Raw genomic sequence first — 23,377 nt, 5'->3', positions numbered from 1 at the left:
TGCTGTGTTCTATTAAGATGTTAAAGCCAACTCTGGCAGAGAATGGGTTAAGAGATGGGCTTGTCACCTAATACATGCAAGAGGATGGTGTGAAGGGGGGATGGGAATTCGGGTAAATTCGGAAAGGCAGCTTTCACCCTCCCACCGCTCTGCCTGCGTCCCCCAGGTGGTGCCGGCTGAGGGGAGCTGGCCCCTGGGGCTCTCGGAGACGCAAATCCTCACCAGCCCTGACTTTCCCCCTGTGGCGATTTAAGAGTGTTTGATCTCATGCCCTGCTGTCTTTTGTCTTCTCAGACTAAAGCATCACGATATTTTCGGCCTGTCCTTTCCCAGGCCCCATCTTGTACGAAGGCTAGGAAGGGGGGGGGGTGCCGAGCCCCATATCACCTCTAACCTCTGGGGGGACCCGGCACCCCTCTGCTCACGGGCAGCTCCCGCAGCCTCGCTCCCCTGCCTGGTCCCCACGTCTCTTCCTCTACCGGAGCATCCCAGGGGCGGGCCCATCTTGACCCCATCCTCGCCTCCAGGACCCGAGGTGCTGGGCCCAGCCCGTCCTCGGAGTTCCGGGCCTTCGCGGCCGCAGTGCACCCCCCACCTAGGCCGTGCGCCCTCCTTCCGTGATGCGCTCCTATCTCCGCGGCGCGGCGCGGCCCGGGGCGTTTGGGCGCAGACCCCTCCCCCAGCCCCGCCGCGGCCACGAGGTCCGCCAGGCTCCCCAGCCCAGCTCTGCGAACCCCAGGTCGGCGGCCTCCGGCGCCGTCTGTTAGCCCGCAGCCAAAATAAACAGCCCAAAGCCACTTCCTTCCCCGGGGGGCAACTTTCACAACAACGGCCGGCTCCGGTCGTGGCAGGAAGTGGCCTTCTGGGCCAGGACAACCCAACCTCACTGACCAGCCAGCGAAGGGCAGGATCCAGGACCCGCGGCTGGGGCCGGGCCCAGCTCCGCATTCGCCCCTGGAAGGGAGCGCGTGTGGGTGGGGGCGTAGCCGTCCCGGCGCAGAAATCACGCGCCCGCCGCCCGCGCCGGCCTCCGCGGAGCCACACCTGTCTCACTTATCCGTGGGAGTCGTCAGCAGATTATTTCATAAAAGCACGGATAGGAGAGCCCCAGCCCCAGCTCTGCATTAGATGCTCCATACCTCTGATTTAGGATGAGTGAAAGGATTTATAATAAAGGAGTCACCGGGACAAACTGAGAGAGAGCAACTTTTAAAAAATTTAGTTCGGGGAATTCCCTGGCTACGCAGTGGTTAGACCTCCTCGCTTTCACTGCGGGGGGGCGGGGGGCGGGGGAGGGTTGGTTCAACTGGCCAAACAAAAAAAAATTTAGCTTTGCCAAAGTGGCTGCAGAAGTGAAGGGGGGAGCAGTAACTTAAAGCTAAAATACTAGAAGCACCCCCCGCCCCCCTACTGCTTACTGCAGAGTCAACAGAAAGGAAGAAAAAATCTCCTTTAGGCCTTTCTGTATTTTCCACAGTGAAGTTTTTTTCAAACAAAGAAAGTGAAACGTGTGGAGAATTAAACTAAAATCTAATGATTTGTTTGTAAGAAATTGAGGTTTCAAATATAAACCATTGGATTCGCAAGAACTATTTTATGAACAATTTTTTTTTCTTTTGGCTGCTTTGGGTCTTTGCTGCACGCGGGCTTTCTCTAGTTGCGGCGAGTGGGCTTCTCATTGCGGAGGCTTCTCTTGTTGTGGAACACGGGCTCCAGTAGTTGTGGCTTGCGGGCTCTAGAGCACAGGCTCAGTAGTTATGGCGCACGGGCTTAGTTGCTCTGCGGCATGTGGGACCAGGGCTCGAACCCGTGTCCCCTGCATTGGCAGGCGGGTTCTCAGCCACTGCGCCACCAGGGAAGCCCAACAATTTCTAACTAACAGTCTGTCAAAGAACATAGAAAAAAAGGGTAGGATCCCTCCGCCCCCCCCCCATTCACACAACACAATGAGTTTCTCACTGGCTAAGTGCCCCTTGAGGGCTCAGGTTCTATCCTTGGCCTCTCCATGTCCCCAGCATTTGCCTGCCGTAGTCTGGACTCACAGTAAATGTCGAATGACAGAATGAATATGAACTGGAGAAGAATTCATTTTGTCAGTCCTTTAAAATTTGGAAACTGAAACACAGAAAGGTTAAGTGACTTGTCCAAGGACATTCAAACAACTGGCGCCATGACCTTTCCATTAGGACTAAACCTTATTCCAAGTCCTGAACAGCATCACACCAGTATCTGCTTATATAAGTTGACCATATCATTTATTGTCTCATGTTGAGAACGAGAAGGGGAGTTACTAATAATTACAGCACTACAACAAGCTTGAGCCAGGGCTGTCCCAGGCAAACTAGGACATACGGTCACCCTGCGCTTACGGAAAGAGACCACAAATAATGATACAAGTTAATGTTTACCATGCACTTGGCTAGGTACCCGGCTTCCCAGGCTTTCTCGTTAATCCTCACAGCAATGCTCAGAAATAGGTAAAATTCCTATCTCCATTTGACAGATAAGGAAACAGGTATTAAATCACTGAGATCAATCCTCTTGAGAACAGTTAATAAGGGGCAGAGCAGAGATGGAGACCAGGAAGACTGGTCAGTTCCAAACAACTATTCCAGGTACTTGAAACTGATAACCCCCAGGCAAGTTGCATCTGGCCGTCATGGTATGTGAAAGAAAAGTGAGCGAGCATTGAAAACTGGAGAGAGTTCACATAAAAATCTGCATTTCCAGCTTCTCTCAGAAACATTGGGAGGCCTGACAATGCTGAGCCAGTGTGCCTGGAAGGCGCCAGTCACAGTTCCTGGGTGGAGCTGCCCACCTGAGAGGGGGCTCACGGGTTTGCCACAGTCCCCGCCCACACCTTTTGCACCCCCCCCACTCCAACACTGAAGTGGAAGGAGGATGGCCATATGTTATCATGTTGGCACTACTGTTTTTATCAGAGTGCAGAAACAGTCTTCAATATCCTGGTCTCTATTAAGAATGACCAGAGGGTTGTGCCCATTTCAAAACCAAAAAAAAAAAAAAAGTGTGTTGGGGGACCCCCTCTAAATTAGGCTCCACTGCCCAGCAACCACAATGTCCCTGTGACTTGCTGCATTCCTTTCTCGAGACGTGTCTGAAACACAGCACAATATGATTCTGAGAAATCCTGACACGATTCACCACAAGCTTTTGCTCCACTCGCTGGCAGTCCCGTGACCTTCTGACGTGGCAGCATTCAGGAGGACTTGTTTGGTTCTCGAAGCAAGGCATGGATGGCACTCTTTTTAAAGTTGTGATGAGAAAAACAACTCCTTGGAGTTGCTGCCTCGGCACTTTACCGTATGACAAACCTGCTCACACCCAGAGTCTGGACATTTAGATAAGGGTCTGAGTTTGGGATTCCCACCCGAAGTTCCTGCTTTGCTTTTCTGGGGGCACCTTTTAAAATAACCACTTAAGAGTTGAGCCCTTGAAAAATTAGTGACGGAGTAGGAGGGGGATGTGGGGTTGACGAGCCAGTGCGGGTGTGCCGATCCCAGTGGCCGGCGGCGGATGGAGCGGTGGGGGAGAGGGCACGATGGGCAATGCCTGAGAGTGGCGCTGCGTGGAAAGTGACCCCGGGTCTTCACCGAGCTCATTAAAGCATTCAGTTGCCGAGGAGCCCAAGTAGAAGAAATAGGGAGTTTAGAGCCTGAGAGTTTTGAAAAATTAAAGCCAGTTCATAGGTTGATTTTTCTTTCTTTTTTTTTTTTTTTTTTGTGGTACGTGGGCCTCTCACTGTTGTGGCCTCTCCCGTTGCGGAGCACAGGCTCCGGACGCGCAGGTTCAGCGGCCACGGCTCACGGGCCCAGCTGCTCCGCGGCATGTGGGATCTTCCCGGACGGGGGCACGAACCTGTGACCCCTGAATCAGCAGGCGGACTCTCAACCACTGCGCCACCAGGGAAGCCCTAATTTTTCTTTTTTTTTTAATTTTATTTTTATTATTTATTTTTGGCTGCGTTGAGTCTTCATTGCTGTGCACGGGCTTTCTCTAGTTGGGGCAAGCGGGGGCTACTCTTCATTGAGGTGAGCTTCTCTTGTTGCGAGCATGGACTCTAGGCACACAGGCTTCAGTAGTTGTGGCACACAGGCTCAGTAGTTGTGGCTCATGGGCTTAGTTGCTCCGCGGCATGTGGGATCTTCCCAGACCAGGGCTCGAACCCGTGTCCCCTGCATTGGAAGGCGAATTCTTAACCACTGCGCCACCAGGGAAGTCCTAACCTGCATATTCTTAATTGAACACACCAGCTCTGGCTTCTCAACACAAAAGTTAAATGAACTTAGAATCTTTTTTGCTTTAGGATCTCCCTAAGACTATATGTCAAAGATTAAACACTTGCTGACTTCTGCAATGACAAACCAATGGAAGCTTCCTTACCCACACCTTCTTTGGAAGCACGGTGGAGGGCTTAGGAGGGTGGCTCTGGAATCTGGACCCACCCACGTACAAACCTCTTCTTGGGCCCTGGGGCCAGCTGCCTCACTTCTGCAAGCCTCACTTTGGGGAAGACGCCAATATGACCAATCTCATGAGTTTCTGGGAAGATTAAGGAAGAAAATGCTTACAGATGCTTTGTACCTTTAGCATTTGGTAATGGAAGGCCATTATTTTCTGTTTGTTTGTTTGTTTTAAATATTTATTTCGTTTTGGCTGCGTCGGGTCTTAGCTGTGGCACGCGGGATCTTTCGTTGCCACGTGGGCTTCTCTCTAGTTGTGGTGCACGGGCTCCAGAGCGCGTGGGCTCTGTAGTTGCAGCACCTGGGCTCTCTTAGTTGCCCCGCGGCATGTGGGATCTTAGTTCCCCGACCAGGGATTGAACCCACGTCCCCTGCAATAGAAGGCAGATTCTTAACCACTGGACCACCGGGGGAGTCTCCATTATTGTTTTTTAACATTGAAGATCTTCTGCCCAGACCAGGGCTGTGAGCTCAAGAGTCTGTTTCACAGCAGAGAGCCTGGGAACCAGGCTTAGCAGATGCTGCAATCCGGATAAGAGGAAATGATAAGAGTAAATAAAGCCAAGGACTTGAGTGTTTAAGCTGCTCTTCAGAAGAATTAAAAGAAAAATAAATCCACAGTCCAGATGCAGAGTCCTCCCGCAATTCCCATGGGTGGGTCCCTGGCAACTATCATTTGTTTCTGACTTCTGAGCTTTTGGACCCTCTTCAGGTGCATCTGGAAGGGAGATGCAAGATGAGGCCATGGACAGTGTGACAGGGGAAAGGGGGGTACTTCTGGGGAGGTCAGGGCAGCGTGGGGTATGCTGTTCTCCCCACCACATTCTGGTTCTGCAGAAATCAACTCCAAGGGCAGTCGTAAAGGGAAAATGAGGTCACAAAACACGCAGCTGGGGGCTTCCCTGGTGGCGCAGTGGTTGAGAGTCCGCCTGCCGATGCAGGGGACACGGGTTCGTGCCCCGGTCCGGGAAGATCCCACATGCCGCGAGGCGGCTGGGGCCGTGAGCCATGGCTGCTGAGCCTGCGCGTCCGAAGCCCGTGCCCGGCAACGGGAGAGGCCACAACAGTGAGAGGCCCGCGTACTGCCAAAAAAAAAAAAAAAACACGCAGCTGGAAGAGAGTGTGGAAGGAGGTGGCGAGGGCCCACTCCGCTTGGGGTGGCAGATGCTGGGGCAGGAGGAGGTGGACAGAGTCTGCGTGGGCCCCTCGCTGGGACTCAGGCAGTCGCATGGCAGTGGGGCTCCAAGAATGGGAGGAGGAAAGGGTTGGAGCAGCGCAGGCTGAGAATCTAGTATAGGAGTTCAGGTTCTGATTCTGCCATTACAATGTAAATGACCTTAGGGTACTCGGTTTTGTTACCTGTGAACTGCATTCAAAAATACCGTCCCCTTGGGCTTCCCTGGTGGCGCAGTGGTTGAGAGTCCGTCTGCTGACGCAGGGGACATGGGTTCGTGACCCGGTCTGGGAAGATCCCACATGCCGCAGAGCGGCTTGGCACGTGAGCCATGGCCGCTGAGCCTGCGCGTCCGGGGCCTGTGCTCGGCAACGGGAGAGGCCACAACAGTGAGGGGCCCGCGTACCGCAAAAAAAAAAAAAAAAAATACCCTCCCTGCCTCTCCACAGCCTGCTGGGGAGACCTACAGGGAGAGATCTATGGCGATATTGACATGATTCTTTTAGGGTCTCTCTCCCCCATTAAATGGTTCCTTCAGAGCAGGAGAATGTCTTATCCATTTATCTCCCCAGTTCAGGGCATACAGCAGGTGCTCAATACGTGTGTGTTTTGAAATTTGTTAAAATTTGCCTTATAGCACAGTATGGTCAGTTTTAAAAATGTTCCAAGTGTGCTTGAAAATAATTTGTAATTTAAAGTTTTGGAGCATAGTGACTATATATCTGATTGTTGAATCAAATTTGCTGCTCACATTATTTAAGTTTTTTATATACTTAATAATTTTGGGGGGGGTCTACTGGTTCTGAAAGAGGTATCCTCTATCAGTGAATGAGAGCAGTATGTTAAATCTCCTATTATGATAGTGAATTTGTCTATTTTTTCCTTGTAGCTCTGTTGCTCTATATAATTTGAAGTTAAGTGCACACAAAATTTAAAACTTCCTGGTAAACTGGACTTGTTGATATGAAGTGCCCCTGTTTATTTCTAGTAACGCTTTTGCTTTCAAGTCTACTGTATCTGTTATTATACAATTTCCTTTTGGTTTATGTTTGCACAGTACATCTTTTCCAATTCTTTTACTTTCAAACTTTTTGTACCATTATGTTTTATTTTTTTAATAAAATTTTAAAAATCAATTAAGAAAAATAACTGAAAAAGTTAAAAAAAAAACTAAGAAGCAAATTCAGTGGCATGCATAATAGGTGTTCCTTGGGAGAATGCTTTAGTTCTCAGTTCATTTCCTCATAAGATGAACGTGCCCACCAAAAGCATCAGAGTAAACATCATGCCTCATCATTCCTTTCCACTGTTCATACAGCATGCATGTAGGTATAATGCTGATTAATGCAAAAAAATTACAATATTCAATGACTTTGAATAAGCAGTGGAGGAAGCAAACGTTTACTAGATTCCATGAATAAAAACCTCTCTAATAAAGCTTCTGTGGGAGGGTAATGGCTCCAGCTACCCTAGCAAAGGAGGCGGAGTCCCCTTTCCTATGAAGAGCTGGGCTCAGGTGTGACGTTGGGAACACAAGGCAAATAAATAGCAACTGAGAAAAACAAACAAACAAACATATGTGTTGAACAGAGCTGGACCAGGGAAGGTGGAAAGGCAAGCTGTCCTGCGTCCCATAGGCAAGGGTTTAACATCCTCTGAATTGCATCCTGCTTTAAAAGCAGATCATGTATGGACAATGAATAGAAGAAGATAAGGGAAACATGAAATTATTTATTGTGCCAGGAGGTTGGGATGATGTGTAACTTTCTCTTATATTATTATAATGTTTCTAGAGTAAATAAAACTGAGGGAAGCGAGACACAGGGCATCTTAAGGTCTCTGAAGGAAACAAACCTCTCTGCATTTCCCACAGAACCCGACTCCTTGCTCAGTGTTCAGTGCATTTGACTTGCTTTGCCCTGGAAGCTACAAAGGGTCAGATGTATGCACAAGACCCATCATCACCATCACTGTGACATCACTCAGACCTCCAATGACACAATAGACTTGACCTACAAAGGAATGTCTGCGAGGGTCCTCCAAACCCTTCTCTCTCTCCACCCTTTCACGCCCTTTTCCTGATTTCTTCAGTATATTTTTAGGACCATATTTTATTTATTTATTTATTTATTTATTTATTTTTTTTTTTTTTGCGGTACGCGGGTCTCTCACTGTTGTGGCCTCTCCCATTGCGGAGCACAGGCTCCGGACATGCAGGCTCAGCAGCCGTGGCTCACGGGCCCAGCCGCTCCACGGCATGTGGGATCTTCCCGGACCGGGGCACGAACCCGTTTCCCCTGCATCGGCAGGCGGACTCTCAACCACTGCGCCACCAGGGAAGCCCAGGACCATATTTTAAAAAGTACTGCTCCCACAACCATCACAGTTCCTCCCTCTCTGATATTAATTAAAAATCAACAGCATGGTTAAGAGAGCTTGGGCTCTGGGTTCAAGGCTGGGTTTGAAGTCCTGCTCTTGACCTAGTCATTCGACCTCTTCATCCTTCAGTGTCCTCATCTGCTCAGTGGAGGAAATACTCCTGTTTACGGCACAGAACAAGTACTGAGCACCTCGCATGTGCCAGGAGCTGTGCTGGTGCCGACCCCTGAGTGGCTGGCAGGACTGGTTGAGACCACGGATGGACTCACCCCACTGCCCCACACGAGTGAGCTCATGGCGACAGCAGCCCTGGGGGCAACCCTTCTGGAGGAGGATACGGCACCATGTGTCAAAAGCCTTCAAAAACACAGGCCTTTGACCCAGAGTTCACTTCTTATGAATTTAACTTAAAGAAATAATGAAGAATCTATGTAAGGATTTTGCTACACAGCATTATTTATAACAACAATGACTGGGGGAAAATTAATGTCCAACAATATGGCACTGACGGTGTCAACTGAAATACACTCACACAATGGGATACTATGCAGACAACAGTAATCAATTTATAAGAGTATTTCGACATGAATAGAGGTTCACACTGTAACTGATTTTAAAAAACTGGACGTATAATATGACCTTATTTCTATTTTCTTTTAAATCAAGTAAAGTCTGAAAAGACCTTTGTGCATTCTTGTTATTAAACTTGGGTGTCCAAATCGCCAGGGCTGCTTGTTTACAGAGCAAGTGCCCAGGCCCTACAGCAGACCTACTGAATTAGAATCTCAAGATGAAGGAATATCTGGATTGTAAACAAGGCTCCCAGGCGATTCTGAGGCTCACCAGAGTTTCAGAAACACTGTACATGCCTAAGTGTTAACAGTGGCTATCACTGACTTATGGGATACCTGGTGATTTTTATTTTCTTCTCTTTGTATTTTCTACAATTTACATGTTTGGAAATTAAAAAGAGATATGACCTGAATGTCCAACAAGGTTTAGTTACGGGACATCGGTACAACGGAATCTTACGCAGCCATGGAAGCACTGGGTGGAAATACACTGATGACATATTGACATATGAAAGAATGTTACAAATCAACACTAAAACATCTATGTAAAGTTTTATACAGAGAGAGGAAAGGAGAGGAGAGGAGAGGAGACACAGTTTGGCAGGATATTCTTTAAAATGTTAACATGCCTGTTTCTTAGTGGTGAAATTTTAGATAACCTTTCTTTTTTGTAACTTTTTCTACCTTTTGAATTGTGTACTATAAATAGGTAACATTTTTTACAGTCATAAAAATGTATTCTGATCCTGAAAAAATATATATGTAACACTGTCTTTCTGAGGGCCTTGTGGGAGGGAGGGTTAGTGAAACAGAAAAGGTGCCGGGTGCGTAAAAGGGGGAAGAGTAGCCTTCCAGGGAAGAAGAGAACTCAGTCTGACCCCAAAGGGCTTTGTAAACCTTACTAACAAGGCCAATTGTGTGGAGGAGGAGGGGGGATAAAAAGATACTTCAGACATAGATATAGATGCAGCAATGCGTGGTTTGAGGGACCCTAGTTCCCCGACCAGGGACTGAACCAGGGCCCTCTGCAGTGAAAGCCCGGAGTCCTAACCACTGGACCGCCAGGGAATAAAAATTTTAAATGAACAACAAACAGGGGAAAGATATTTCTTTTTCTTTTCCCCTACTTCTTGGCCACGCCATGCGGCATGCAGGATCTTAGTTCCCCAACCAGGGATGGAACCCCTGCCCCCTGCAGCGGAAATGCGGTCTTAACCACTGGACCGCCAGGGAAGTCCCTTGGTTTTTTTTTTTCCTTGTTTTTGTTTTTTTTTGGGGGGGGAAGATTTCTAACAAATATGGCAAGAAGCTCATATAGGCCAATGAGAAAAACATAGAGACCCAGTAATTTTAAGCCCCTAAGACCTGAACAGATGCTTTGATCAAGAATATGTATGAACAGGGCTTCCCGGGTGGCGCAGTGGTTGAGAGTCCACCTGCCGATGCAGGGGACACGGGTTCGTGCCCCGGTCCGGGAGGATCCCACGTGCTGCGGAACGGCTGGGACTGTGAGCCATGGCCGCTGAGCCTGCGCGTCCGGAGCCTGTGCTCCGCAACGGGAGAGGCCACAACAGTGAGAGGCCCGCATACCACAAAAAAAAAAAAAAAAAAAAAAAGAATATGTATGAACAGACAATTCGTGAAGAAGAAATATCCATGTCTAATGGTCTAATGAGGTTATGGAAAAAATGTTTAAAAGCATTTGAAATACTGGTAATGTTCCTATTTGCTGGATCCGACCCTTGGTTACATGGGTGTGTTCAGTTTGTGAAAATTCATTGAGCTGAACATCTGAACATGGTGTGTTCACTTTCCTGTATTTATATTATACCCCAAGAATGAAAAAATTTTAAAGCAAGGCATGGATAAACACAGAATAGAGACTGGGTGGGAGCAACAGGGGGAGGGAGAGAGAGAGAGAGAGAGAGAGAGAAGCACATAGGTAGGTATAAGTATTGTAATGTTCTCTGTCTTGGATCAGGTGGTGGATTCGCAAATGTTCATTATATTATAATGCATACTTTGTTTACAAAACAAAAGAAGACCATGCAGGGAAGCAAACTGGACTGACTGCCCTGCTCCACCAATCACTAGATATGTGATCCTGGCTCGCAGCCTATCTGGCGCAATTTCCTTATCCGTGAAATAGAGGAATGTGAGGATTAAAAATACAGGGACTTCCCTGGTGGCGCAATGGTTAAGAATCCGCCTGCCAACGCAGGGGACACGGGTTCGAGCCCTGGTCCAGGAAGATCCCACATGCCGCGGAGCAACTAAGCCCGTGAGCCACAACTACTGAGCCTGCACTCTAGAGCCCGCAAGGCACAACCACTGAGCCCACGCACCACAGCTACTGAAGCCTGCGTGCCTAGAACCCGTGCTCCGCAACAAGGGAAGCCACCGCAATAAGAAGACCACGCACTGCAACAAAGAGCAGACCCCACTTGCAGCAACTAGAGAAAGCCCGCGCACAGCAACAAAGACCCAACACTGCCAAAATAAATAAATTTATGTAAAAAACAAAATACAGTGCATGTGGAATTGCCTAATACTGACTCTGGCAGACTCTACGTGCTCAAGACCATACGTGCTCAGTACACATTAACGCAGTTTCCATTTCTCTCACTTGTTACAGTGTTATATAGAAACGTCATAAGGTTTTCAAAAAGGAGGAAGCCTTCCAAAAGCTTGTCCCCTGACTGCTACGTTTTTGATTTGCATTCCAATCTTGTCCGTATGGACGGCCATTTAGTACTTATAGAATTTCGTGTCCTAGTGTCTCGAAATGCAAACTTGTATTACAGCGTTTGCATCCTCTCCAGCTGTCCCTTCTGTAAACGCTCCGCTGATAAGTGCAAGATCAAGAGGTTCGTGTTGGAGGGTCTATTAATGGAAGGAGCCTGAGGCGGGTGCCTACACTGGTGACCCAGCTCTTGCTGGTGAGCATCCTGAGCGCGCCTTCAGGAAACGCCGCTCTGAGGCTGACCCTCCTACACAGGCCTCCTCGCCTGCAAGTAGCGGAAGCCCAACTCCAACTCATCATTTTAAAAAAACAAGAGGGGCAGGCCTGGAGTGGCTAGGGAAAACTGTAACCAGGGTCTCGGCCAGCCTGGGTCTCAGTGCCACCCACCCCGAACCCAGGTTCCACTCACCCCTCCTGGAGCCAGGCTGTCCCCGCCGTGCTGCACCAGACCCTGCAGGGCTCCCTTCGCGCCTGGGAAAAGCCCGCCCTGCCCCCACGAGACTCTGATTGGCCCCGTGGGGTCACGTGCTACAGGCTTGGACCAGTTAGGTGATGGGAGTGGGCGGAGGGTGCGACTGGAATCACTTGGTTGGACAGAAAGTTGTCCTCTGCCACCCCATTGCTGCAAATTACAGACATGCTAAAAAGAAAAATCACCCCTGTTAAATAATCAATACATGATATAACAGAATATGACATAACTTCTGTTAAATTTTGGTGGGATCTTTACCAATTTTATCTCGTCTCTATGCCTCACACACAAGTTACATTCATTTATGTATCACATTCACATGCACACCCAAACAAATGTTTTTGAGTCTTGTTTTTGTACTTAATATTTTAGAAAAAGGATTTCTCTGTATCTTTTAATTTTGTAGAGACCATTTTAACGGCCGGATGCTATTTCATGACGTGATACACCACATTCCACTTACTCATTCCTAGCTATTACTGCTCTTCAACTTGTAAGCAGATTTCTCTTAATTATAAATGATATATTGAACATATTGCTACATCAATCTTTGTTGGCACTTTGTGAAGCATATCTTGCCTTTTTTTTTTTTATTGCTAGTGATTTAAAACATTTTCCAAAGGCATATTAGACATTGGTATTCCTTCTTTGTGAATTCTGTTCCCAGCCTTTACTGGCTCATGTATTCTAATCTTAGATGCCTTAAAACTAGTGGAGGTTCCTGTGTTTTTCTCATTGGCTTATGTGAGCTTCTTGCCGTAACTATTCCAGACATCTCCTCCCTGTTTGTTGTTCTTCTAAATTTTATTTGTGACTCCCTCTGGTTACAACTTCTCCCACTAAGGGTAACTGCTCTCCTGACTTCAAATGGCATAAGTCAGTGTTACCCTCCTTTTTGTATTTTATATCGATGGGATCATATGGTATAAATGCATCTGGCTCAATATTTTTGTGAGCCTACACTGTCGCATGTGGTTGTAGGTTGCTCATTCTCATTGCTGTATACTACTTAATTGTGTGGAGCCACCATAATTTATCCATTCTATTGTTGATGGGCATTTGGGTAGTTTTCAGTTTGGGGCTAGTTTTCAGTTTTGGGCTATTATGAATAGTACTGCTGTGAGCAACTTGGCTTTCTTAAGCATATAGTTTAGGGACTTCCCTGGTGGTGCAGTGGTTAAGAATACACCTGCCAATGCAGGGGACACGGGTTCGAGCCCTGATCCAGGAAGATCCCACATACTGCGGAGCACCTGGGCCCGTGAGCAACAACTGCTGAAGCCTGCACACCTATAGTCAGTGCTCCATAACAAGAGAAGCCACCGCAATGAGAAGGCCACTCACCGCAACGAAGAGTAGCCCCTGCTCGCCACAACTAGAGAAAGCCCGCGTGCAGCAATGAAGACCCAACGCAACCAAAAATAAATAAATAAATAATAAAATAAATTTATTTTAAAAATTATTAAAAAAAGAAAAGAATATAGTTTAGGGACTTCCTTGGCGGTCCAGTGGTTAAGACTTCGCCTTCCAATGCAGGGGGTGTGGGTTTGATCCCTGGTCGGGGAGCTAAGATCCCACATGCCTCTCGGCCAAGAAACCAAAACATAAAACAGAAGCAATATTGTAACAAATTCAATAAAGACTTTAAAAATGGTCTACATCAAAAAAAATCTTTAAAAAAAGAATATAGTTCCTTAGATTATCTACTAAATACAAAGGAGAAAAGGTACTTTTTTAGTGGAGAGATCTGGTAGACATCACATGAACCAATTGATCAAAGTCAGCATCACCAATAAGGGAACAAATTGACAATGTGACACGATGGGAAGGACACATTTGTGTCCCACCCCTGTGGTTTTCTTTCCAAAAATGTTTAACATGAATTTAATGATTAAACAATCAGACAAATTCAGACTGTGAACACTCTACCAAACATTTGATGCCTGAAGTCATCAAAAATCCAGTGTCATAAAAGACAAGAAGGCCAACTATTCTAGATTAAAAGAGGCTGAAGAGACACGACACCAAACTGAGTCCTAGACTTAAACAATAGCTGACATTATTGGGACAACTGGAGAAATTCAAACACGAACTACATATTAGAAAAAACTATAGTATCTGTTATATTTCTTGGATGTTATTATGGTATTATGGTTTTATAGGAGAATGTCTTTGTTTTTAGTTGATACATGGTGAAGTATTGGTGTGATATGTCACGTCTACAACTACTCAAAGATTCACCACACACACACACACACACACACACACACAGAGTGAGGTAAAGCAAATGTGACCAAGGATCCTCAGATCCTTAGAAATCAGGTTAAGCATCTATGAAGTTAGAAAATCCTTTCCTCAGGGACCAGGACTGACTGCAAGGCCGTTTCCTATTGAATTCCTATTTGACCAAGCTGGTCTGACTCAGTGCTGTTCCCTCTGCAGTCAGACAGGTTCCCAACCCTGTGTCTGAGATTTCAAAGCAGTCTATTGCTTCCATCTTCCTTCTAACAAACTTAAAAATTGCACCTAAAATGAAATCAGCACACATTTGCCTCTAGAATGTTCCTCTACATTTGGGGCTGGGGGGAGAGGTTGCTCTTAAAATATAAGCTTCAGGAAGGTAGGATTCAGGACTGGCTTGTTCACCATGGTGTCATCAGCATCAAATACCACGCCTGGCACATTGTCAGTGCTCGGGAAAACAAAACAGTTAACCAAATGAATGAGAAAATGCATATCAGTGATCAGACATGCATCTTCACTTAATTATTACCCGTGTGTGTATATTAGTTTGTATGACTGCCTTGTGGTCATGATAACTTTCCTTATTAGATATATTTCCATGTACTGGCATTAGTTCTTTTTTTTTTGGTCACACTGCTGCACCTCATGTGGAATCTTAGTTCCTCGAACAAGGATCGAACCTGCATCCCCTGCATTGGAAGGGCGGAGTCTTAACCACTGGACCACCTGGGAAGTCCCTGGCATTACATGTCATTATATTCTATATTTGTCATTTAGAACTATGTAAATTGTCCATCGTGTTAAGATATCTTGATTAGCCATGCTCTTGTTGTTGGGCATCTAGTAGCAAAATTTGTTTTGCTATTATAAATAGCACTTCTATGAACATTTTTTTTCTCTTTGGGATTAATGCCTTACAAATTCCCCAAGTGGAATTATGAGGTCAAAGGAGATGAAGTCTTACATATCTAGTTTCTTACATCTTGTCTGAAAGACTGAATGCTAAAAAACTGAACTAATTTACGTGCTCCAGTCATACATATTAGTTGCCTCACAGCTCTGCCAAGGTTAGGTTTTCTATTTTTACTAGTTTAATTACATATTTTTTAAAGTTGATTTATTTAATTTCTAGTGATCTTTGCACTTTCTACATGACAACTTGCCAGCTGAATTTTCTCATGATCAGCTGTAAATTGAAACTAAAAATGTTAAATTATAATCCTGTTGTCCAATAGCATTAACAAGTACAGATGCATTTTCCCATTAGTGTGTTGCTTCTGGTGTGTCTTACATTAAGTTCTTATAACAGTCTAAGTCTACTTTTGAAATGTATTCCGGTCCACTGGACTTTTTTTCTGTTTATTTTAATTCAATGCCATATGTTTTTCACGATTGCGACATCATCTAAAACTCTGGAAACTCATTGCCTTTCCACTACTACAAATGAAATTCTCATCACAAGAAAAAAACTTTGTAAAGATGTGAGGTGATGGATGTTAACTAAACACTGGAGATCATTTTGCAATACATAGATATCAAATCATTATGTGTACACTTTAAACTCAATACGATGTTATATGTCAATTACATTCAGTAAAACTGGTGGTCGGGGGGAGCTCTTTGGAACACCTGTCTTTTTTTGTTTGGTTCAATAAATATTTACTAAATGACAGTGTCCAAGGCTGGAAGCTGTGCAGGGTTGAAAAAGCCCTGCCCCAGAGGTGCTCACAGTCTGGGAGGGGAGGAAGTGGCTCCACCAGACGGGCAGCAGTGATGAAATGGAAAAGGAGTCTGGGGAGAAAGTTTCCTTCCAGCTGAGGCTGCAGGTATGTGCGGGGACCCAGAGGCACAACTGCGGAGCCAGGCGTTCCTGGCCAAGAGAAAAGCAGGAATGGGGGCTTCACAGGGCATCTGAATTTGACTTGCTCAAGGGTTTGAAGAGAAAGGCTGGAACCTGACCACGGAAGGCCTCAAATTCTCAATTCAACTCTGTTCTGTTGGCGATTAAATCCGCCCTTTTGGACCACAAATCTGGCAACAATGTGGGCTCTGGACTGAGGATGGAAGCCAGGAGTCAGAGACTGCAGATGCAAACCACATCACAGAGGCCAGAGGGAGAGAAAATTTTCAAACAATGTCCATCAATAGGGAAGCAGCTAAAAAAAAAAAAAAAGTACATCCTTCCTACCAACTACTGAGCACCATTAAGAATGGCACAGCTCGGGCCTCCCTGGTGGCGCAGTGGTTGAGAGTCCGCCTGCCGATGCAGGGGATACGGGTTCGTGCCCCGGTCTGGGAGGATCCCATGTGCCGCGGAGCGGCTGGGCCCGTGAGCCATGGCCGCTGGGCCTGCGCGTCCGGAGCCTGTGCTCCGCAACGGGAGAGGCCACAACAGTGAGAGGCCCGCATACCGCAAAAAAAAAAAAAAAAAAAAAAAAAAAAAAAAAAAAAAAAAAAGAATGGCACAGCTCTGAAGCCTGTAATGGAAATGCCATGAATATTATTAAATAAAATTTATTGTATTATACAGTATAAAACGTGGTTCTGTTTGTGTAAAAGGAGTATTTATATGGGTGTATATGCATAAAGAACGGAAGATTACGCCGTTTAAAAAAGTACTGACAGTGGTTACTGTTAGGGTGCGTGTGGAGGGCAAGGAGGACCTCAGATTTTTTCCATGTTACCCCTGTATGGTCTGACCATTTTCCACCGAGCATGCGTCATTAAAACTGAGGCTATCAACAGCACCCATGCTGCAGGGTGAGGCCTGCAAAGGGGCACTGCATTTAGTAATTAGGAAGCCTATTTACCAGGACTGCTGGGAGGCAACTCCTTAGGAGGCAGGTTACGGTGAGGCAGGATGACTGGCGGCTCGGTATGCACTGAAAAGGCAGAGTCCAGGGAACTCAGCTCTGAAAGGAAGTTTAGCTGAAGAAGCTTCATGATGAAGAGAAGCAAAAAAGGAGGGAAGTAAATTGAGGGGCCTAAGGGGTAAGGACAGCTGAGGATGGATTTTTTTTTTCTTTAGGATTTAAATTTACTTTCAGAAAAAGTATGGTTACTTTTAGGCCCTTACGGTATGTCATCAAGCAGTAAAGGGAATCAAAGACCTACTTTGATTAAAAAAAAAAAGTGGCTGTAGTTAGGGCTTTGTATGTTGAGGATTGTGTTTTTTTCATGTTTAAGTCCCTTGATATTCATGTTTTCTCTTCCTAATAATAATAAAAATAGCAATAATTTAATATTATTTGTTAAGAAGTGACCGTGTCCAGCACTGTACCATGTGACTCATACATATATTGTCACTTCTTATGATATCCCTACGAGGGTCTATTATTTTATTTTTCCCATTTTACAAATGAAGAAACTCGAGCCTCTGCCCGAGGTCATGCAGCTGGCGAGTGGCATTCATTACAGCCCCACCGACCTTGTCCCGATTTACATCTGAGACTGAGGAGGCGGGGCGTTCCCAGCCACGCCCCCTCCAGCCTCAGTCTACAGTGGGGAGCGCCTTGTCCGCCTCCCCTTCCAAACACATTCTGAGGATGTCAGGAGAGGCTGGGAAACTGGCTTCTTGTTTTTCCCTGTAGGAGCTCCAGGCCCACCATGGCAGCTTCTCACCATGACCTTCTAGAAGTGACCCCCAAGAAAAAGAGACAAAAAGGCAGCCCCTCCCTTCTGGGGTTTATCCCCGTGTTCGCCCTCTGTGAGCTTGTGTCCCTTTAGCCCAGGTGAGCCCAAGAGGCACTGACCAGGACGCCTCGGTGTCCTTCTCAGGATCCTGAGTCTGGAAGGAGGGGGCAGTGGCAGCCAGGCAAGAAGAGAGGAAGGGCATTCCGGGCGGAGGGAGCGTGTGTGCACAGGCCTGAGGGAGGCCGGGCAGTGACGGTTCCGGGAGCAAGGGGCAGCGCCAAGGCGGAGCGCAGGGAAAGGGCGCGGGGGGCTGGGTGACTGGGAAGAAGTGAGGTTTCAGAGCCATCGTCCTGCGGCACAACCAAGGTTTTTGCGGGCGCAGGAGGCACAGTGAGAGGTACTCAAGTGGGGCGGGGAGAGCTGAGGACAGGCAGCGAGCCTGGGCCCAGCCAGGCAGGATGGAAGGAGTCTACACGCTCAAGGGGCTCGGGAGGGGGACAGAGGGTCCGAAGGAGAGGGGGAAGGGCAGGAAAGAAACTAACCCCTGGACTCCCACATGGAGCCACAGGTGGGGGACCAACCCAATCTGTCCTCTAAGAGGAGGAGCTGGCTGACGCCGCAGATGCCACTACACAGCCTTCATGCCCTCTGCCTTTTCAGGACACAGCCCCTAGCTGAGGAGTGACTGGGATCTGCAGTGCCCGGCGTGAGTTCCAAGAGCTGTATCACCGCTCAAAGGCCGCCCCCCACCCCAGATTTATAGGATCCAGTCATAGGAAAGCGGCACCCCGTCATCTCGTGAAGGACTAAACCGGAAGGGACACTTCCTGTCAGCAATGCCCAGGCCCTCCAAGTCCAGGGACCCCCCCACAGTAGGTGCAGGGGAGGTGGGCTCACAAGAACGGGCCGCAGTGACTCCTTCCCGCGGCACCGCGCAGGCTCGGTAAACATCCTCTGACTGACTGGATGAACAAATATGAATCCCTGACCGCAGGGAAGCGGGGCTCCTCCTCCATCGGGCCCCTTCAGTCCCTCAGAAGCAGGCACCTCAGACCCCTGAGGATACTGAGGGGGGCTCCGTCCCTGCGTCTGGGGCCCCTGGGGCTGGGGAAGAGACAAGCACCCAGACAGTTGGGGTGTAACAGAGGGCCGCCCACTCTACCCCCTTCCTGGGGTTCCTCTCAGGAGGACACATTGAGAGGATGTTCTGGAGGACTTGGGGCTTTGGGGGAAAAAGCCCCTAAAACAGAATTTTCCAGCCTTTCCTCACACACACTCTGGCAAAGTTCATTTTACGGAGACGCAGCGTGGTCTGGTACCTAAGAGCTCAGGCTCAGTAGCCACACCTGGGTTCGAATCTCGCCTTCACCTCTTTCTAGCCGTGTGTTCTTGCGCAAACGACTTAACATCGCTAGTCTATTGACCGGCAGTGTGTGAGATGGGTGATAACACATCCCAGGGTAGTGAGAGATGGAAGAGCCCTTGTCCTGCAGTATGCCACACAGCGCCCAGAGCATGGAGAATGGCAGCCACTGCTGTTACCACTTCACCCCTCTGAAGGGTGCAACAGGGTTCCTATTTAACGCTTAAATTAGTGGTGAATCCACATGAATGCTCTTCTGAGAATTTCACGGTGCTTCTGAAATCATCTCACCGGCCCAAATCAACCATACCCTGCAGGCATCAGGAAACTGATGAGATTTCCCTATTGTGAACAATGGGGACCAAGACCCTGGCCTCCTCCTCCCCTGCCTGCACCCTCACCTTGTCCAGGTCAACCCAGCAGAGGGCTGGATCTCAGCACTAACCACAGCTCAGCTGGGCACTATCTCAGCCCTGGCAGCTCACAGAAGGCAAGCGGTTGGAGAAAGGAAGACTGGGTGGAGGGGCAGTAAGAAAGCTCTGGACTCCATGACTCACCAGGACCTAGGCCAGAAGTGCAGGCCATCTGTCCGGCTGACTCTGGCAGCAGCAGCAAGTACCTGCTGCCTTTCCAAAGGGGTGCCTCCCTCTCTGTCCTTTAGACAGCAGGGTCTGTCCCCACAGCAACATCTCCCAAGGTCTCCTCACTCCTGGACCTGGATATCTGATGCCTGGGGCTCCCAGCAACCCTCTTTCCAATCTGCACCTCATTCCTCTGGTCAGAAGCTCCCAGGGGTTCTCCAGGGCTCCCCACCACCAGCCAGCAAGTTGCTCCCCCACCTTGGCCTCCCGGAAAGCTGGACAGTTTCCTCTTCGCTTGAGCTTCTCCCCCACCCCACTCAGGAACTCTCCACCTCAGCCCAGCAAGCTTCCACAGAATCCCCAGCACAGCCCAGGCCGCCTTGCCGGTCTCGCCCTCTCTGCTCCCCTCCCCGCGTCTGCAAAGCCTGGTCCCTCCCAGCCTCCCTCCCGACGGCGTTGGTGACCCTTTGCCCCACAGTTTCTTTTGCTTCTCTAAGGACGAAACTTACACCTCCCCTGTACCTTCCCTCGTCCCCAAGTAGTTGGCTCAGCATGGAGCAGTGAAGGATACAAAAATGCATCAGTACTGTAATTAACAAAGAGGTCTTCCAGCCACAAGCTTTGCAGGGCACCCCTCTGGGTACTCCACGGCGGGTGGACAAAAGATGGATTCTGCCATTCCACGCCAAGAAGGCACTGCTGCCCTGGCGCCCCCAAGGGGCTCTGCGGTGCCCCATCCTCTCCCCTACTGGTGGTCAGGAAGCCACCACGTGCACGTCACCCCCAGGGTAAGTTTCACCCCAGCGGCACTGGCCTGCCATGCCGAATCCTACCTCCCACGAGCATTTCCTGGGGCCATCTGGAGCCTGGTGCTGATAAATTCTTCCCAGTGACCACCTAATTCGTCAGGTACAGGGGGATGAGGAAAGAATTCGGCTAGAAGAGGAGTATTCTGGGCAGAGGGAACAGCGCAGGGACAGTACCTGCAACAATGTCAACATCCTCTTGCTCAGCTGCTGCTCTGCAGTCCAGGCTATACCCACCCCACCCCCGCCCTCATCTCCAGCTCCCTTCCATCCATGCCTGCCCACACTTAAGCTTCTCTGGGGTGATCAATGCATTGCCCTGGGGACTGGCCTCTCGGAGGCTATGGGGGATACAAGCCCAGGGACACAGCCTGAGGAAGGGCAAGGGGGGCCTGGAGGAGACCCGAGGCAGAGGGCCACTCCAGGCATCCTCCCTGACCTGGCCTCTCACCAGACATCTCCAGCTCCCTCTGTCAAAGGCTCCATAGGGGAAAAGGCCGAGTCAGCACTCTGGCCACAACCCTCCCAGGGCCTGGCTTTACAATGTGCTCTGGGGCTCTTGGAATGGCCATGCTCCTCCACCCCTCCCACCCAGCCTGCCTTCACAGAGGAGTGAGATGCAGGGAGGCAGGGGAACAGCCTGGGTGCCTGGACCTGCAGTGGATAGGGATGTACTTCCTGGTTTGTCTTTGCCTGACATTCAGTTCCGGGTGGGTCTGGAATTCAGCAGAGGGGCTCTGCCCGGTGCGAATATGCATCACCTGGCCCCCACCTCTCCCATCGGCACCATCGGGCACAATCCGGGCACAATCCGAGCAGATACGTGTCTTGGTCGCCTACGTCACGCCATCAGTGGGGCAGGCCAACCCAGCAAGCACTGGCTGTGGCTAGAGGCCCCAGACCCTCCAGGCGGCGGTCTGGACTTGGCACCAAAGTGCACACGCTGCACTGACTGTCCCCTTTCGCTCAGCCCCCTCCCCAAATGAAACGCACAGCAACCCAAGCTTCACAGGCCCAGCAACGGGGCTGTAATAACCACACCCCCTGGCAGTTCCAGCTCTGGCTCCTGCAAGCCCCCCAGGAAGCAGATCTTTCCCTTTCCCTCTGGGATTCCTGGTGAGGAGTCTGTCTGTCCCCACACTTCACTGTCATCCTTTGAAAGACCAGCAGAAAGAACGCACAGCTTCGGGTTTTTGTTTTGTGGGTTTTTGCATCTTTAGCAGCTTTTTTGCCGCCCAAGATCTGTCCCTTCTGGAGGGGCGCCAGCTTGGCCAGAGCCGCCCACACAACACTACACCACACACACACACACACACACACACACACGCACACGCACACCGTGCCCAGCCTGTCGCTGCATCCTCCTGATGGCACAAAACTGCCCCACAGAGCTGCATTCAACTGGTGCGGATGCCGCATGCCACAGGCTGTCCTTGAAGACCAAGTGTGGAAAAGAAAATACAAACATCCCCGAGGTGCCGGTAAAGGCAAACAAGCCCTTACGAATAATTCAAAACAACAGTAATCATCGGTCCTGGAGCAAAGCAAGGAGCCCGGCCTGGAGCCTCCTCTGGTTTCGTCGGACGCGCCCTGCCTGTCCCCGGGCCCAGGGTAGGGCCGGCGCCGGGTGGTCCCAGAGGGCGGGCGCGGGGGTCCTCCCGGAGCCCGCCCTCTTCCTCCGAGGCGGCTCGAGACCCCCGGGCTCCCCTCCCCCGCCGCCCGCCACATCTGGTTCCACTCAGATCCTCCCCCCACCTCCAGGCGCGCTCCTCCTCCCTTCTCCCCCGCTTTCAGAAAAGGGGAGACGATTTTTTAAAACCCAGTCACACACGCACACACGCACACACACGCACACACACACACACTTCTGGGGGAAAAAGGAGGGAAAAGTTAGGAGAGGCCCGCTCCCCGGCGCTCCCCCCGCCCGCCCCCGAAGTTGGCCAAGTTGGCAGCGCCTTACCCGAGAGGGCAGCGGCGGCGGCCCCGGGGCGGCCGAGGTGCAGACCCCCGAGGAGCAGGGCGCAGCGCAGCAGGTGACGAGGCCAGGGCGCGGGGGCCGGCCGGCCAGGCCCCATGCCCGCGGCGTGGCGCTAGGGGACGCAGGGACCGAGGGCGCACGGGCGCGGCGCGCAGTGGCGGCCCCGGCGCTGGGCTGTGGTGACCGCCCGCGAGGGGCTCGCGTCTTCCTCCGGGTCGGGAAGAAGTGATGCCTCCCGGGGCGAGGAGGGGAGGAGGAGGGAAGGAGGCAGGCCGGGCGGAGGGAGGGCGGAGGGAGGAGCGCAGAACCCGGGAGGAGGGCTTGAGGGGCAGAGGGGAAGGGAAGCGGGCAGCGTGGGAGGGGAAGGGGAGGAGGAGCGGGGGGGCGTGGGGCCGGGGCCGGGGCCGGGGCCGGGGTCGGGGCCGGGTCCCGAGAGAGAGCGCCGAGAGGGAGAGGAAGGGGAGGCGGGAGAGAAGGATCTGCGGGGTCGAGGAGGACCCCGGCGTGCACTCTTTCTCTCGCTCTCCGATTCCCTGTCTCCCCGCCTCGCCTTCCCTCTCTTCTCTGTCCGGGCCTGGAGCCCCAGACGCTGCGTCACAACTCCCCGGCTGGCGCGGGCGGGGAAGCAACTGCAAAACTTTCCGCAAACTTCACCGCGTGGCGGGACGTGGGCTGCACCGCCCGACTGGGCGGGGCGGCGGCGCGCGGCTGACCCAGGCGGCCAGACCCCGGCCCCTGGCACCCCCTCTGTCCCGCCTCTTTCTGCCCACGTCTCCAGCCGCCAAGCGTCCGCTACCTCCGCGCCTAGGAGGACCCCTCCCCCGGTCTGATGGGGAAGGGGCGGAGCCCAGGGCTCGGCCACCCAGGCAAAGATTGGGGGAGGGGGAGGCAGGGTCCCTGTGCCCTGTGCGGGAGGGCAAACACTTGCAAGTGTTGTTTTAGCATTTG

The 23,377-nt window shown here is 50.1% G+C and overlaps 1 protein-coding gene across 2 annotated transcripts in view; it reads right to left on the bottom strand.

Moving 5' to 3' along the window:
• The window catches only part of MRC2 (mannose receptor C-type 2), a 53,142-nt gene extending 30,110 nt beyond the window's left edge, over nucleotides 1–23,032 (bottom strand). For both annotated transcript variants that reach the window (XM_082602914.1, XM_082602915.1), the window contains exon 1: nucleotides 22,412–23,032. In XM_082602914.1, the coding sequence (XP_082459040.1) occupies nucleotides 22,412–22,526 (115 nt within the window). In that variant the 5' untranslated portion in view covers nucleotides 22,527–23,032. The remainder of the gene's footprint in view (nucleotides 1–22,411) is intronic.
• Nucleotides 23,033–23,377: the final 345 nt, after the last annotated feature.

The sequence above is a fragment of the Mesoplodon mirus genome (assembly GCF_964341445.2).
Source record: "Mesoplodon mirus genome assembly, chromosome: 18".
In the NCBI taxonomy this organism is placed as follows: domain Eukaryota; kingdom Metazoa; phylum Chordata; class Mammalia; order Artiodactyla; family Ziphiidae; genus Mesoplodon; species Mesoplodon mirus.
The sequence above is the reverse complement of the archived record's forward strand: the minus strand, read 5'-3'. Positions and strand labels throughout refer to the sequence as shown.